This window comes from Ptychodera flava, chromosome 22 (genome assembly GCF_041260155.1).
Source record: "Ptychodera flava strain L36383 chromosome 22, AS_Pfla_20210202, whole genome shotgun sequence".
Taxonomy (NCBI): domain Eukaryota; kingdom Metazoa; phylum Hemichordata; class Enteropneusta; family Ptychoderidae; genus Ptychodera; species Ptychodera flava.
In genome coordinates this window covers 21,781,453-21,795,987 of record NC_091949.1, presented here as the reverse complement: position 1 = coordinate 21,795,987, position 14,535 = coordinate 21,781,453, and the positions used below count along the sequence as shown (strand labels likewise).

At 39.3% G+C, this 14,535-nt stretch overlaps 1 protein-coding gene across 1 annotated transcript in view; it reads left to right on the top strand.

Moving 5' to 3' along the window:
* The first annotated feature begins 593 nt into the window (after positions 1-593).
* The window catches only part of LOC139123384 (cadherin-23-like), an 84,449-nt gene continuing 70,507 nt past the window's right edge, over positions 594-14,535 (top strand). The window contains exons 1-20 of the mRNA XM_070689533.1: positions 594-605; positions 1,259-1,420; positions 1,894-2,096; positions 2,457-2,586; positions 3,255-3,346; positions 3,663-3,747; positions 4,134-4,262; positions 5,162-5,226; positions 5,945-6,185; positions 6,814-7,056; positions 7,672-7,866; positions 8,332-8,430; positions 8,964-9,107; positions 9,687-9,845; positions 10,715-10,876; positions 11,348-11,550; positions 11,892-12,021; positions 12,952-13,043; positions 13,366-13,450; positions 13,829-13,957. Coding sequence (XP_070545634.1) covers positions 594-605; positions 1,259-1,420; positions 1,894-2,096; positions 2,457-2,586; positions 3,255-3,346; positions 3,663-3,747; positions 4,134-4,262; positions 5,162-5,226; positions 5,945-6,185; positions 6,814-7,056; positions 7,672-7,866; positions 8,332-8,430; positions 8,964-9,107; positions 9,687-9,845; positions 10,715-10,876; positions 11,348-11,550; positions 11,892-12,021; positions 12,952-13,043; positions 13,366-13,450; positions 13,829-13,957 — 2,760 coding nt within the window. The remainder of the gene's footprint in view (positions 606-1,258; positions 1,421-1,893; positions 2,097-2,456; positions 2,587-3,254; positions 3,347-3,662; positions 3,748-4,133; positions 4,263-5,161; positions 5,227-5,944; positions 6,186-6,813; positions 7,057-7,671; positions 7,867-8,331; positions 8,431-8,963; positions 9,108-9,686; positions 9,846-10,714; positions 10,877-11,347; positions 11,551-11,891; positions 12,022-12,951; positions 13,044-13,365; positions 13,451-13,828; positions 13,958-14,535) is intronic.

The window sequence follows — 14,535 nt, the reverse complement described above, 5'->3', positions numbered from 1 at the left end:
TTATACCTAATTTCAAAATTATAAGTTGATTACAGCTAGCTTTACATACCAAGTTCACATTCATCGAGTGCAATGGCCCTTTATACCTTCGCCGATACCACAAGGAACTTGTACGTTCGTCCTGGTTCTCGTTCATTGATGCTAACTCGGACTTATATGACAACGGTTACACCTATATTTCTGTAGGGAGACAACGCAGTATTCAAATTTGTCATAGAAAGCGAAATATTTAAGGTGGATGATCCTATGTCAGTAACGCCCAACACAGCCATAGCTTATGTACGAGTCCATGACTCCACTCTGTTGGATTTTGAAACATTGCCGATTGAAGATTTTCACATCGAGGTAAGGCCTTTCCTACGTTTTCTGGAGGGTTTACACCCCAACGATTTTTCTGTAAACGATTTCGAGTAGAGCACAAAACACACTTCAAACACATCTTGCTTGCTTTTGAAATATCCTGAATATATTTAGAAGTGTAATAACTTTATGACCGAATCTTATAATCTTCAAATTTTAATGACGTCGGGAGCATTTACAACGTAAGTTACAAGTTAACAGTACATATTTCATAACCTCTTCATGACCTCTACATGATTGGTAAGGTAAAAAGGGGCGGTTGTTTTATTGCATTAACCGCCTGATGAATAACTCGTTTGTTCAATTCACTCTTTTTGTATACATAAGAGGTCAAGGTAGTGGCTGCGATGAAATTTGCCAACTATACCACTTCTGTATCTCCTATGTTAAACAGGAAGGTGTCCCATGAAAAGGAAAATTGTTCATTTGACTGATTCCTTGTGGTGGCTCAAGTATTACTTGAATTTTCTTTGATGTAATAACTTTGCGTACCTGCTGATAAAGCCATGAGTTCGTAAGAGGCAGACCTCTGGATTTTGGTCATCTGTCACCTGGGGTCAGTACACATGGTACACATATGGTACGATCTAGTATTCAGGCAAAATTACTGTTGTCACAATCATCCCAGTAGGTAAACAATGTAGTCCATTGATAATATGTTGAGCGTATGAGTCTGGACGATCGGACTATACGTCATGTTTGTTCTGTTTTTCCGAAACGTCAGCTGCAGGGCTTACATCATACTGAAAGATCCGTCGCTCGAGAACGCTCTCCCCCACGCCCCTCTTCTCTTACTAAGAGGGGGAGCGTAGAGAGCACCCTCGAGCGACGGATCTCCCAGTCTAGGCTGATATTAGTATCAAGCTTAAAATCTTTGTATGAACATCACTTATTAAAGGTGTATGCCGTTGAAACGGAGACTTCGGAGTTATTTCGCAGTGATGCGTCTTTGATCTGGATCAATGTAACGGATATCAACGATAACGCTCCCGTGTTCCTGAACGAACCCTACTCAGGATCTGTCTACGAAAATGTCACAGAACCAACCTACCTCATAACGGTAAGGTGCTGCAAATCACAAACTGAATCTAAAATGTCGAGATGAACACTATTTCGTCTCTCCTTGTATACAATGTCATTTCGTTGATTAGTTGAGTGTAAACTTTCTTTCAGTTTTGCACCCGCACAACTCATGTAATTGTCGCAAGATAAAAGGACACTTTGACTGTGGTAAAAAGCGATTTAAACAGAGAGGTATATCGTGTTCAGTGTCGACATACACAATAAATGGAAGATGACGCGTTTTTGCCCCAAACGCAGTGAAGGAGGTGTGCCTTGTGAGCAGACACCTGTGCGCACACAGGTGCGCACAGATTGTATGAGTACAGGGAGCAATTATCTGCTGTCAAAAGTAACATCTCTATCGAAGCCAATTTGTCCATTTTCTACATGGTTATAGACTGCATTGTCATTCTATCTTCAGTGTTTTTTTCTGGACAAAACTTAACTACCATGGTTAACCTTTATTGTCAGATCGAGGCCGATGATGCAGACACGGGATTGGATGGTGAGGTGGCCTATAGTATCTACTCAGCCACAGACAATGGCATGTCCATATTTACCATTGATCAGGACACCGGTGACTTAAGCGCCACTTTTTATCATCTCTTGGACGCAGACACAATTGACAGTTACGTCATTTTCGTCATGGCAGTAGATAAGGGAGAACCGCCAAGGTGAGATTTGTTCATTTCAATATTTTATTGTTGCACCCAGCAGAACTTTCAATGAAGTTTTCTGGATATGATTAAATGTTACTTGGAAAGCAACTCGTACTGCTATACCCAATATGCACCCGAGGCAACAACGAGAAAACTTATTCGTCTCCAGAGAACTGCATAAAATCATCAAGGTTTTCAGGAAATATTATCTGAACTGCATGTCACATACGTCACTTCGACATGATTGCATTCTGGAGTCTGGCTTTATTCTCTGTTGGACATTTATGCATTGCCAAAAGTGATACATCGATTTCAAATGAAGAAGGGTGTAAGCGTTTATATGATTCACGTTTTTTGTCACTCGTCTTTTTGCAGATATAATCTAACAGAAGTGCATATTGAAGTCATCAACGTAAATGACGAGCCGCCAGAGTTTATCAATGCACCTTTCTCAGCAAGCATCAGTGAGGGCGCTCTTGTGGGCGCTTCTGTATTTAACATATCGGTAACGTTATTCTGTAATTCTTATCTTCCTTGCTTCGATTAAATTGTAAGATAGGGTTTTATTACTGCCGGTGCAATCAATCTCTGTTGATATTTCCAGTGTTGAAAGTAATTGTTCATTTTAGAGAACTGAAATTGAAAGTAGCGTACCTGAGTAATTTTAAGAGGAAGGTCAACGCACGATTTACGATTCACCGTTCATGATTTATTTGTCATGGTATCAGTCACCGTATTACCGTGTGGCAGCGTCAGGCACGAATCGTGGGTTTACATGCAAACGGCGATGGTATCATAACACGCGAAGCGGAATTCCAATGACTTCAACGCATGAATCATGCAATATGCCTTATTCTGCTCTTGCTTTGGAAGCCGATGCCGTGAAGTCGTATTTATTACCGCCTTCTGTCCGGAGATAGTGGTGTACTAGTTCTGACTGCTGTCTTGTGAGAAGCTATGATGTTTTGGGTCCAAGGTGGCATCCGTAGCATTTTATCTTTTCATTTCGGATCGTCGGATTAAAGTTCCGTTTTTGCTGGGTCGTAATAGGAATCCACAACAAAATTACACATTTCTCACTGTGTATAAGAAACAACCGATTTTGATTAAATTTCATTAAATTCTTAAATCAACTGATGTCTTACTACAGCTCCTCTATTTCTTGATATATAGGCATATGATTTGGATGGCGATCAGCTGACATTCTCCTTTGGAAATGACAGGAATGTGTCTGATGACGGTCACTTCTTCATGGATTCCGTCTCGTACGTGTCTTTGATTTTTTCTGCTCTGTTGTCGCTGATAATTCAGCTGTATTTCATGCCATGAAGTGACTTTGTTTGACACATAATATATACTGAGAGAGAGAGAGAGAGAGAGAGAGAGAGAGAGAGAGAGAGAGAGAGAGAGAGAGAGAGAGAGAGAGAGGAACGTAACTCTCAATAATATGTTCCTTCACAACTTTGACCTCGACCTAAAAGGGGATTTATTCAAGAGTTAAGCATGTAAGTAATGGCGAAATTATACAGAATCTTTAAAACTTCACTCACTCGGAGTTATTTTTGTTTCTTCCTTGAATAGAGGTGAAGTGTTCATCTTTGACCTGTTGGACAGGGACAGTCAAGCCCATCACAACATGACAGTGTCTGTAACAGACGGGTACTTTGTAAGTTTCCTTCGTTGTCATGGCAAATGATGACGTTTTTTTTTCGACCACATTTGAAAACTGGAGTGCATATATGATAAGTCATAATTGTGATGTTACAGAACAACAGCGTCAATGGTCATGACATTGACTTTAATGATGGTGACGATCACGGCAACCATGATTATAGTGATAATGACGATAACAAATTATTATGATATAGATGATGATGATGATGATGATGATGATGATGATGATGATGATGATGATAATGGTGGTGGTGGTAGTTAGTAACAGTGTAGGTGATGCATGTTTCAATGGTTACTGTTTGACTGCCCATTCCAAGGAAGACAGCGCTCGATGTATGATTGGATAGATGACGAAAATGCATGTAATATACTTCACAGACAGCAAATGACACAGATCTGTCAGTCATTGTCACAGATATCAATGATAACGACCCAATCATCGACGCTGTCAATCAAACGGTCACCATTCTTGAAGAGGCAGATTATGCTGTTATCACTTACGTTGAGGTAATACTTAATTTTATCATTCAGGTCCCCCGAGTCTCAAAAGCCGTGAGATGGCCTGATGATGAGTGTGCTTTCTTAACTCACACTTTGTTTACATCAATATCAGTCACAATTAATAGAAACGGTGACGTGATTATTGACATTGTCAAAGTTGTTATGAGATGAGAATGATCATGATTCTGCATCACTTCACTTCTCCTGTTCATTGAAGAAGAAATATGCAAGCAAGCGATCATTTCGAACTATTCCAAAATGGAATAATCTATTTTTTTAATTTACTATTTTTATCGGAGTTTTGTTACTTTTATCATCGATTGTTAAATGCCAGTTATCCCAATTTGCACTCTGATGGTACCACCACTATGGATTGAGTACCAACATAAGATACTTACTAGCATTGCCTCGAAATGTAGCGGCTGACTTGTGTTCAACGTTCAACAAACTTTTAACCATTCTCAGGAATGAATATCTTATCAGGAATCGCAGTGCAAATTGTTGTAATAAAAAAGACATTGGCAAAAGTTTACATATATTAGGAAATCCAAAAGGCCGCTGTTCCTATGTTAATGCCCTAGGATTTGACTTTTGGATTTTCACAAAACCAAGGCGGTGAAAACATCACCTACTCCTTACTCTTTAAAATCAGTCCACACAAGTTGCATACCAGCAGAGTGTTTATTGTAAAAAAAAATGAGGGAAGGTTTGATACATGAAAATAGCTTTAATTTTACCTTACAGTGTGGACAACCAACTTCCAGATACTGAGAAACCTGTCGTTTCAACTCTTTTCATGAACTCCAAAGAAGTGTTAAATCAAAGAAGTCAGATTTTGAATGTGTCTCTGAACTTGACTATGCCCGAACACTTTTTTATTGCTATTGTTTATTCTTCCTATCAAGGCATCTGATATCGACGAGGGACAGAATGCCGATATTTCCTTCCATATAGCTGAACCCATGCAAGGGTATGTAACCCGTACCTTATTGTATCCTATGGATGTCATACAGCATTCTCCTACTACAGCAAATATAAATATTGGGGTCACATACAATATTTTGAAAGTGTAAACGTCAAAGTCGGAAAGTTGTTGACACTTCAATGTGCATATAATTTCAGGAGGAAAGACACAACAAGAGCTTTACAATTCATATATTTGACAAATTGCAGTATATTACATATCCAAAGCTATTCAAATATATCTATTATCCGAAATATGAAATCGACAAGGTCAAAGCACGATGACAACTGTCATAAAGTAATGGTAGGGAGGGGAACCGGAAAGACATGAAATTGATTTGTCTCGTACACATTGAAAACAGAAGTAACACTTGGCTAGAATGCCATTGTTCCGAAGTTAGTCACCGCAACTACCATTTCTTGCTGATACAGAACGTCCGTATTACTTGACAGGTTTTGCGGATCGGCATATTTTTATCTACAGTAAAATGTCAGTGAATGGATTTCTTTAAGCTTTTCACCACCATGGTTTGGCCCAAACCCATTGTTATCAATGGTGATGATGGACTTGTTGACGGAGACTTATGGGTGAACAGGTTAACTGGACGAGGCGTATTGAATAGCACACCAACACTGCATACCACAGTGAGATATTGCGAAACCCAATGTTTCTCATTCTAAAACGAACAATAGCAAAATTAATACTATTTTCCTTTCAAATGCAGCGACTTTAATGTTGATAGTGATGGTAGAGTATACACGGCGCGACCATTGGATCGCGAAGAACAAGCGGTACATCCAGTCTACGTTTTAGCCATTGACGGTGGAGAAAGTCCGAGAACTGGCGAGACTTTAGTCACCGTGTATCTTCAAGACATCAACGACAACGCGCCGCAGTTTGAGGAGGACTTGTACCTAGGTATGGCGCTAGAAGACATCCCAGGATTCAAAGTGGCCACAGTCAGAGTGAGTTTAGTTGGTCCTATATATAGACCATCCCGTTCACAAGTTGTTTCATCGTTATAGTATTTGTAAGACAGCATTTACTTTGCTTTGCTTTACTTTACTTTACTTTGCTTTAGCGCACGTGAAGAATCATTTATCTCAAAACAATCACTTTAAAGGGTATATCCTCGGCCTTGTAGGTGCGCCCCTATGATTATGTTGATTTGTTAAATTGTTCGATGTGGGTCAAGTATTCTGCAGTCTTCCTAGAGTTCGTTTCAGCTCTTTTGGTAAAGGTGTGTGCTTTGCTAGAAGAAATCGCATGTAGTTGGTTATATACAGAGAGGCCTTTTGCAGTTGACACAACAAGACAGCAGGAAAACGATGATTCATGAAAAGGCCTGTTCGAGTCGATCGGTCCCTCAGGGTAGTATCGCAACCTGCCATTTTTTAGGAAAGGTGGCTTTTAAAAACACATCAAATCTGCTTTATAATGGAAGACCTACTAATGCATGCCGTATAAGGCGAGATTTTTGCGTAGCAGCAACAACTGAGATAGTTTTCCGGTCGGCCTTCCTTGGTCAGTTTTCTCTGGATTGACCCGGCTCTAAACTTCGCGAAAATGCATCTCATTCCTTTACACATACAGGCCACTGACGAAGACGACGATGCGGACAACGGCGCGGTGAGGTACGCTATCTTAGACAAGAACGGCACGGACTACGATTACTTTGAAGTGGACGAGGTTACTGGGGAAGTGTTCATCGCATCCAGTGTTCTGATAGAAGATACCGGTGAGATCTTGATCGTGGACATCGAAGCGTTCAATTCGGTACCTTATGACATTGATGGAATCGTAAATGATACTACATCTGTGGAAGTTACACTAAAGGTGTGTTGCAGGTTCTATGTTTCTAAAGTTACTTTGGAGACGTAAAGACGTGCACACATAAAACATTGTTGGGATGCACAACCGAGCCTGTATCAATAATTAATTCTTAGGGTACTATGCACCTAGAAAGTTTAAGTTCTGAACTTTTGCTCAAACTTTCCCCAAGGAATATTTCAAACATTTTCAAAATCAAGAATAAGAATCGTGGGTACGTACAAATTTTGGTACCAGAGAAACAAATTACCCAAGCTTAGATTTACCGATATCTGAAATTCAAAATGGCTGCCTTCCCTGTGTTATGTCTACGAAGAAAAATAAAATTTTCGATTTTCGAAAAACTAAGCCGGTGAAAAGATTCAAGAGCTTCAAAATGAGCCCCAAGAGCGGTAGATCAGAAAAGAATTGTAAAAGTTTGAGAGTCCGAATATCTCTCCCCGAGGCGCATTCCTACCGTAGCATAGTAATTCTTAAACACGTACATATCTCCTTTCCGAACACCGCGTCATACAGACTTGTAAAGTGTGATTTATCTATTTAATACAACGCTTTCAGTCAATTACATAGTATATTCTTTTCCGGATGGTAGTCAAATGCTACGATATGTTTATGTTGCAGGCTTTGAACGATAGCAACGTCCACGGCCCAGAATTCAACCAAACAAGCTACAGCATGAGTGCCGAGGAAAACGATTACCCCGGTGGCAGTTTCAACGTGTTCGTGGGACAAGTCTTCGCAGAGGACAAAGACGGCGATATCACAGGATACGAGATACTGTACGGAAATGAAGGAGGCCAATTTAACATTTCTGAGGTAAATAACTTCCGTTCAAGCCAATATTTGTAGACACAGAATCTACTTTCGCAGCACTCACCGTAACCTTGAGAGTTGCCTGAAGTAGGGTTCAGCCAAAGGTCATCCCCCTTAGTTCGTATTAACAGATTTATGCCCCCTAATTTTACGGAAATTGTAAATTCGCTTCACGCTTTTAATGACTGAGAAAATTATCAATATGAGTTTTTGTTAATGCTAGATATTGCACACAAATATATTTCTTACACGTGAGGTACTGAAATGTGGACGCCTTGAATTTCGCCGCCATGCTCACGATTGTATCTTGTTCGAGAAATGTCAGTATGGGATCCCATGTAAAACGCAATTTAGCTGTAAATGAACTCACACATAACGACTGATTTACTGAACTGAAGTTGATATGCTTGAGATACATCCGTATTAATCGTACGGGTAAGAAGTTGAAAATATGTTATGTGTTTAAAGGACGGAACGATCAGTACAGCTGGCGTCATTGACCGAGAAACACAGCCGTGGCACACGCTGATAGTCATTGCTGAAGATGATGGCGAACCATCCAGAATGGTAAGTCAACATAAATGTCGATGGCGCTCCTATAACATCAAATGTCAGATATAACGACTGTAGGTGGAGTCTTTATTGATGAAGATGGTTATCATACTTCATATCGGAAAAAAGATTATGTGGACAAGTGAGATTGTAAAGATATTGATAATGTTTAGGGTAATTTTGATGACAGTAGATAGATGTCTCAATTCATGGCATGATGATGATGATGATGATGATGATGATGATGAGACAGTGCTGCAACTGATGGTGGTAGTGATGATTGTGGGCGTGGTTGTCGAAATGTTAATAGCTTCATATACAGCAATAATTGAGACATATGGCTGACATTGTCCACAATAAAGTCTACTGTTAGCATTAGTAGTACCGCACTTGAAAGGGTGCGTGCTTACTGTTTGATCCACACAATTACACATCGTTCATGCCTCTTCCATTAAAAAAGTATATTTTCTTAGAAGCAAGTAAGGCCCTGTAAAACATGGATCAAACCAAAGGACTGTTTTTATTTATGCATTTTTTATCGTTCAAAGGGTATAACAGAAGTTCAAATTGAAGTGCAAGATGTCAATGATAACGCTCCAATAATGAGTGACGATGAGTACTATGGTACAGTGCCTGAACACTCTCCGTCCGGTACAATAGTTTGTGGAATCATGGCAACTGATCTTGATGAGGTATGCTATTTAAATCACAGGAATATGAAAGTTGAAGAACTTGACCTCTTTCATCTATCTGACTGTCAGCTTATGACCTTACATACATATCTTCATCGATATCTTGACAGCATTTGCCCTAAAGATGAGTTCAATATACATACATACATGCATATATACACACATACATACATACATACATACATACATACATACATACATATATATATGTATATATATATATATATATATATATATATATATATATATATATATATATATATATATATATATATATATATATATATATTATATATATATGTAATATTTATATATGTATATGAATAAAGATACACACAAAAATGCATACTATTAGCTATCGGAGAAAAGGGCCTAATTTTATAACTAATTTCAAAATGATAAGTTGTTTACGGCTAGCATTACATTCCGAGTTCACATTCCTTGAACTGCAGTTGCCCTTTATACGTTCGCCGATAATGCGTTCGCCGATACCACAAAGAACTTGTACGTTCGCCCTGGTTTTCTTTCATTGAAGTCTAACTCGGACATATGACAACGGTTACACCTATTTTTCTGTAGGGAGACAACGCAGTATTCAAATTTGTCGTCGACAGCGAAATCTTTAAGGTGGATGATCCTATGTCAGTAACGCCCAACACAGCCATAGCCTATGTTCGAGTCCATGACTCCACTCTGTTAGATTTTGAAACATTGCCGATTGAAGATTTTCACATCGAGGTAAGGCCTTTCCTACGTTTTCTGGTGAGTTTACACCCCAATGATTTTTCTGTAAACGATTTCGAGTAGAGCACAAAACACACATCAAACACATCTTGCTTATTTTGAAATATCTTAAATATGATATATCTGGAAGTGTAATAACTGTATCCGACTCTTATAATCTTCAAATTTTAATGACGTCGGGAGCATTTACAACGTAAGTTACAAGTTAACAGTACATATATCATAACCTCTTCATGACCTCTACATGATTGGTAAGGTAAAAAGGGGCGGTTGTTTTATTGCATAAGAGGTCAAGGTAGTGGTTACGATGAAATTTGCCGACTATACCACTTCTGTATCTCCTATGTTAAACAGGAAGGTGTCCCATGAAAAGGAAAATTGTTCATTTGACTGATTCCTTACGGTGACTCCAGTGTTACTTGAATTTTCTTCGATATAATAACATTGTGTATACCTGCTGATAAGGCCATGAATTCCTTAGAGGCAGACCTCTATATTTTCGGCATCTGTCATCTGGGGTCAGTACACACGGTACACATTTGGTACCATCTAGTATTCAGGCAACAGTACTGCTATCATAATCATTCCAGTAGGTAAACAATGTAGTCAATTGATAATGTGCCCCTTGTGTACTGTTGAACTTTGAGCGTATGAGTCTGGACGATAGGACTATACGTAGTTTTTGTTCTGTTTTACATTAGACTGAAAGATCCGTCGCTCGAGTACGCTCCCTCCGACGCTCCCCTTCTCTTACTAAGAGAAGGGGGTGGAGCGTAGAGAGCGCCCTCGAGCGACTGATCCTCCAGTCTAGGCTTACATAAGTATCAAGCTTAAATTCTTCATATGAACATCACTTATTACAGGTGTATGCCGTTGAAACGGAGACTTCGGAGTCATTTCGCAGTAATGCGTCGTTGATCTGGATCAACATAACTGATATCAACGATAACGCTCCCGTGTTCCTGAACGAACCCTACTCAGGATCTGTTTACGAAAATGTCACAGAACCAACCTACCTCATAACGGTAAGGTGCTGCAAATCACAAATTGAATCTAAAATGTCGAGATGGACACTCTATCGTCTCTCCTTGTAATGTCATTTCGTTGATTAGTTGCGTGTAAACTTTCTTATAATTTTGCACCCGCACAACTTTATTGAATTATCGCAAGATAAAAGGACACTTTGACTGTAGTAAAAAGCGATTTAAACAGAGAGGTATATCGTGTTCAGTGTCGACATACACAATAAATGGAAGATGACGCGTTTTTGCTCCCAAACGCAGTGAAAGGGATGTGCCGTGTGAGCAGACACCTGTGCGCACACAGGTGCGCACAGATTGCATGATTACAGTGAGCAACTATCTGCTGTCAAAAGTAACATCTCAATCGAAGCCAATTTGTCCATTTTCTGCATGTCATGGACTGCATTGTCATTCTATCTTCAGTTTTTTTTTTCTGAACAAAACTCAACTATCATGGTTCACCTTTATTGTCAGATCGAGGCCGATGATGCAGACACGGGATTGGATGGTGAGGTGGCCTATAGTATCTACTCAGCCACAGACAATGGCATGTCCATATTTACCATTGATCAGGACACCGGTGACTTAAGCGCCACTTTTTATCATCTCTTGGACGCAGACACAATTGACAGTTACGTCATTTTCGTCATGGCAGCAGATAAGGGAGAACCGCCAAGGTGAGATTTGTTCATTTCAATATTTTATTGTTACAACCAGCAGAACTTTAAATGACGTTTTCTGGATATGATTGAATGTTACTTGGAAAGTAACTCATCCTGCTATACCAAACGACGAAGTTATTCGTCTCCAGAGAACTGCATAAAATCATCAAGGTTTTCAGGAAATATTATCTGAACTGCATGTCACATACGTCACTTCGACATGATTGCTTCCTGGAATCTGGCTTTACTTTGCTGTTGGATACTTAAGCATTGCCAAATCCCATACATCGATTTCAAATCAAGAAGGGTATAAGCGTTCATATGATTCATGTTTTTTGTTAATCATCTTTTTGCAGAGCTAACCTAACAGAAGTGCATATTGAAGTCATCAATGTAAATGACGAGCGGCCAGAGTTTATCAATGCACCTTTCTTAGCAAGCATCAGTGAGGGCGCTCTTGTTGGCGCTTCTGTATTTAACATATCGGTAACGTTATTCTGTAATTCTTATTTTCACATCACTGTTCCTTGCTTCGATTGAAGTTTCGAAGCTTCGGTTTATTTGAGATAGGTTTTACTGCTGGTGCGATCAATCTCTGTTGATATTTCCAGTGTTTATAGTAATTTTCATTTTAGAGAACTGAAACTAGCATATCTGAGTACTTAACAACACAAGATTTATGGTTCACTGTGCATGATTTTTGTCATGTTATACCGTGTGACTGCGTGAGGGCACGAAATAGTGGGTCTACATGTAGACGGCAATATATCATTACACGCGAAGCGGAATAGGCCAAACCCAGAATTCGAATCGACCACGGTACAAACAAAGCCATGTGGGTAAACGCGCTTAGACGTACGTGTATTTCCATGCGCGTTAGTACACGTGTGGGCTTGTTTTTACCGGCATCACGTGATTAGTTGGGCGTTCTGAGTCTGTAGAATGCATAGCGTACTTTTATACCGAAGTAGAACCATTCCAATGATTACAACGCATGAATCGTGCATATGCCTTATTGTGCTCTTGCTTAGATAGCCGACGACACGCGAAGCGGAATTCCAATGAATACAACGCATGAATCATGCATATGCTTTATTATGCTCTTGCTTTGGAAGCCGACGACGTGAAGTCGTATTTATCACCGCCTTTTGTCTGGGAAAGTGGTGCAGTCGTTTTGACTGCTGTCTTACTATGAGAGGCAATGATGTTTTAGGTCCAAGGTGGCATCCCTTACCATTTTATTTTTTCATTTTGTCGAATTAAAGTTCCTTTTTTTGATGGGTCGTAATAAGAATCCACAACAAAATTACACATTTCTCGCAGGTATTTAATTGTACAAGAAAGAACCGATTTTGATTAAATTTCATTACAATCACCTGATGTCTTACTACATCTCCTCTATTTCTTGACATATAGGCGTATGATGTGGATGGCGATCAGCTGACATTCTCCTTTGGAAATGACAGGAATGTGTCTGATGACGGTCACTTCTTCGTGGATTCCGTCTCGTACGTGTCTTTGATTTTTCCTTTTTTGTTGTTGCTGAGAATTCGGCTGTATTTCATGCCATGAAGTGACTTTGTTTGACAAAATATATAATATACTGAGAGAGAGAGAGAGAGAGAGAGAGGAGAGAGAGAGAGAAGAGAGAGAGAGAGAGAGAGAGAGAGAGGGGAACGTAACTCTCAATGATAATATGTCCTTTCATTACTTTGACTTCGACCTAAAAGGGGATATATTCAAAGGTTAAGCATGCAAGAAATGGCGGCATTATGCAGAATCTTTACAACTTCACTCACCCGGAGTTATTTTTGTTTCTTCCTTGCATAGAGGTGAAGTGTTCATCTTTGACCTGTTGAACAGGGACAGTCAAGCCCATCACAACATGACAGTGTCTGTAACAGACGGGTACTTTGTAAGTTTCCTTCGTTGTCATGGCAAGTGATGACGTTTCTATCGAGCACATTTGAGACTGGAGTGCATTGTAATGATAAGTAATAATTGTGATGTGACAGAACCGCGGGGCAATGGTCATGACATTGACTTTAATGATGGTGACGATCAAGGCAACCATGATTATAGTGATACTGACGATGACAAATTATTATAATGTAGATAAGATGTTGATGATTATGATAATGATGGTGGTGGTAGTGGTGGTTGCGGTGGTTACTAGTAACAGTGCAGGTGATGCATGTTTCAATGGTTCCTGTCTTGAGTGCCTATTCCAAGGAAGACAGCTCCCGATGTATGATTTCATAGATGACAAAAATGTATGTAATAAACTTTACAGACAGCAAATGACACAGACCTGTCAGTCATCGTCACAGATATCAATGATAACAACCCGATCATCGACGCTGTCAATCAAACGGTCACCATCCTTGAGGAGGAAGAGGATGCCTTTATCACTTACGTTGAGGTAATACTTAATTTTGTCATTTAGGTCCCCCGAGTCTCAAAATCCATGAGGTGGCCTGATGTTGAGTGTGCCTTCTTAACTCACACTTTGTTTACATCTATATCAGTCACAGTTAATAGAAATTGTGACGTGATTATTGACATTGTCGATGTTATTATGAGATGAAAATGATCATGGTACTGCATCACTTCACTTCTCCTGTTCATTGAAGAAGAAATATGCAAGCAAGGAATCATATTGGACTATTCAAAAATCAAATTATCTATTTTTTTAAATTTACTTTTTTATCGGAGTTTTGTTACTTTTATCATCGTTTCTTAAATGCCAGTTGTTCCCAATTTGTACTCCTGTGGTACCACCACTATGGATGGAGTACCAACATAATATACTCAGTACAATCACCTTGAAATGAAACGGTTGACTTGTGTTCAACATTTCGGTTAAGTAACCTTTTAACCATTCTCAAGAATGAATATCATTATTAGGAATCGCAGTGCAAATTGTTGTAAAAAAACATTGCCCAAAGTTTACATATATTAAGAAATACAAAACAGGCCGGTTTTCCGATGTTAATGCCC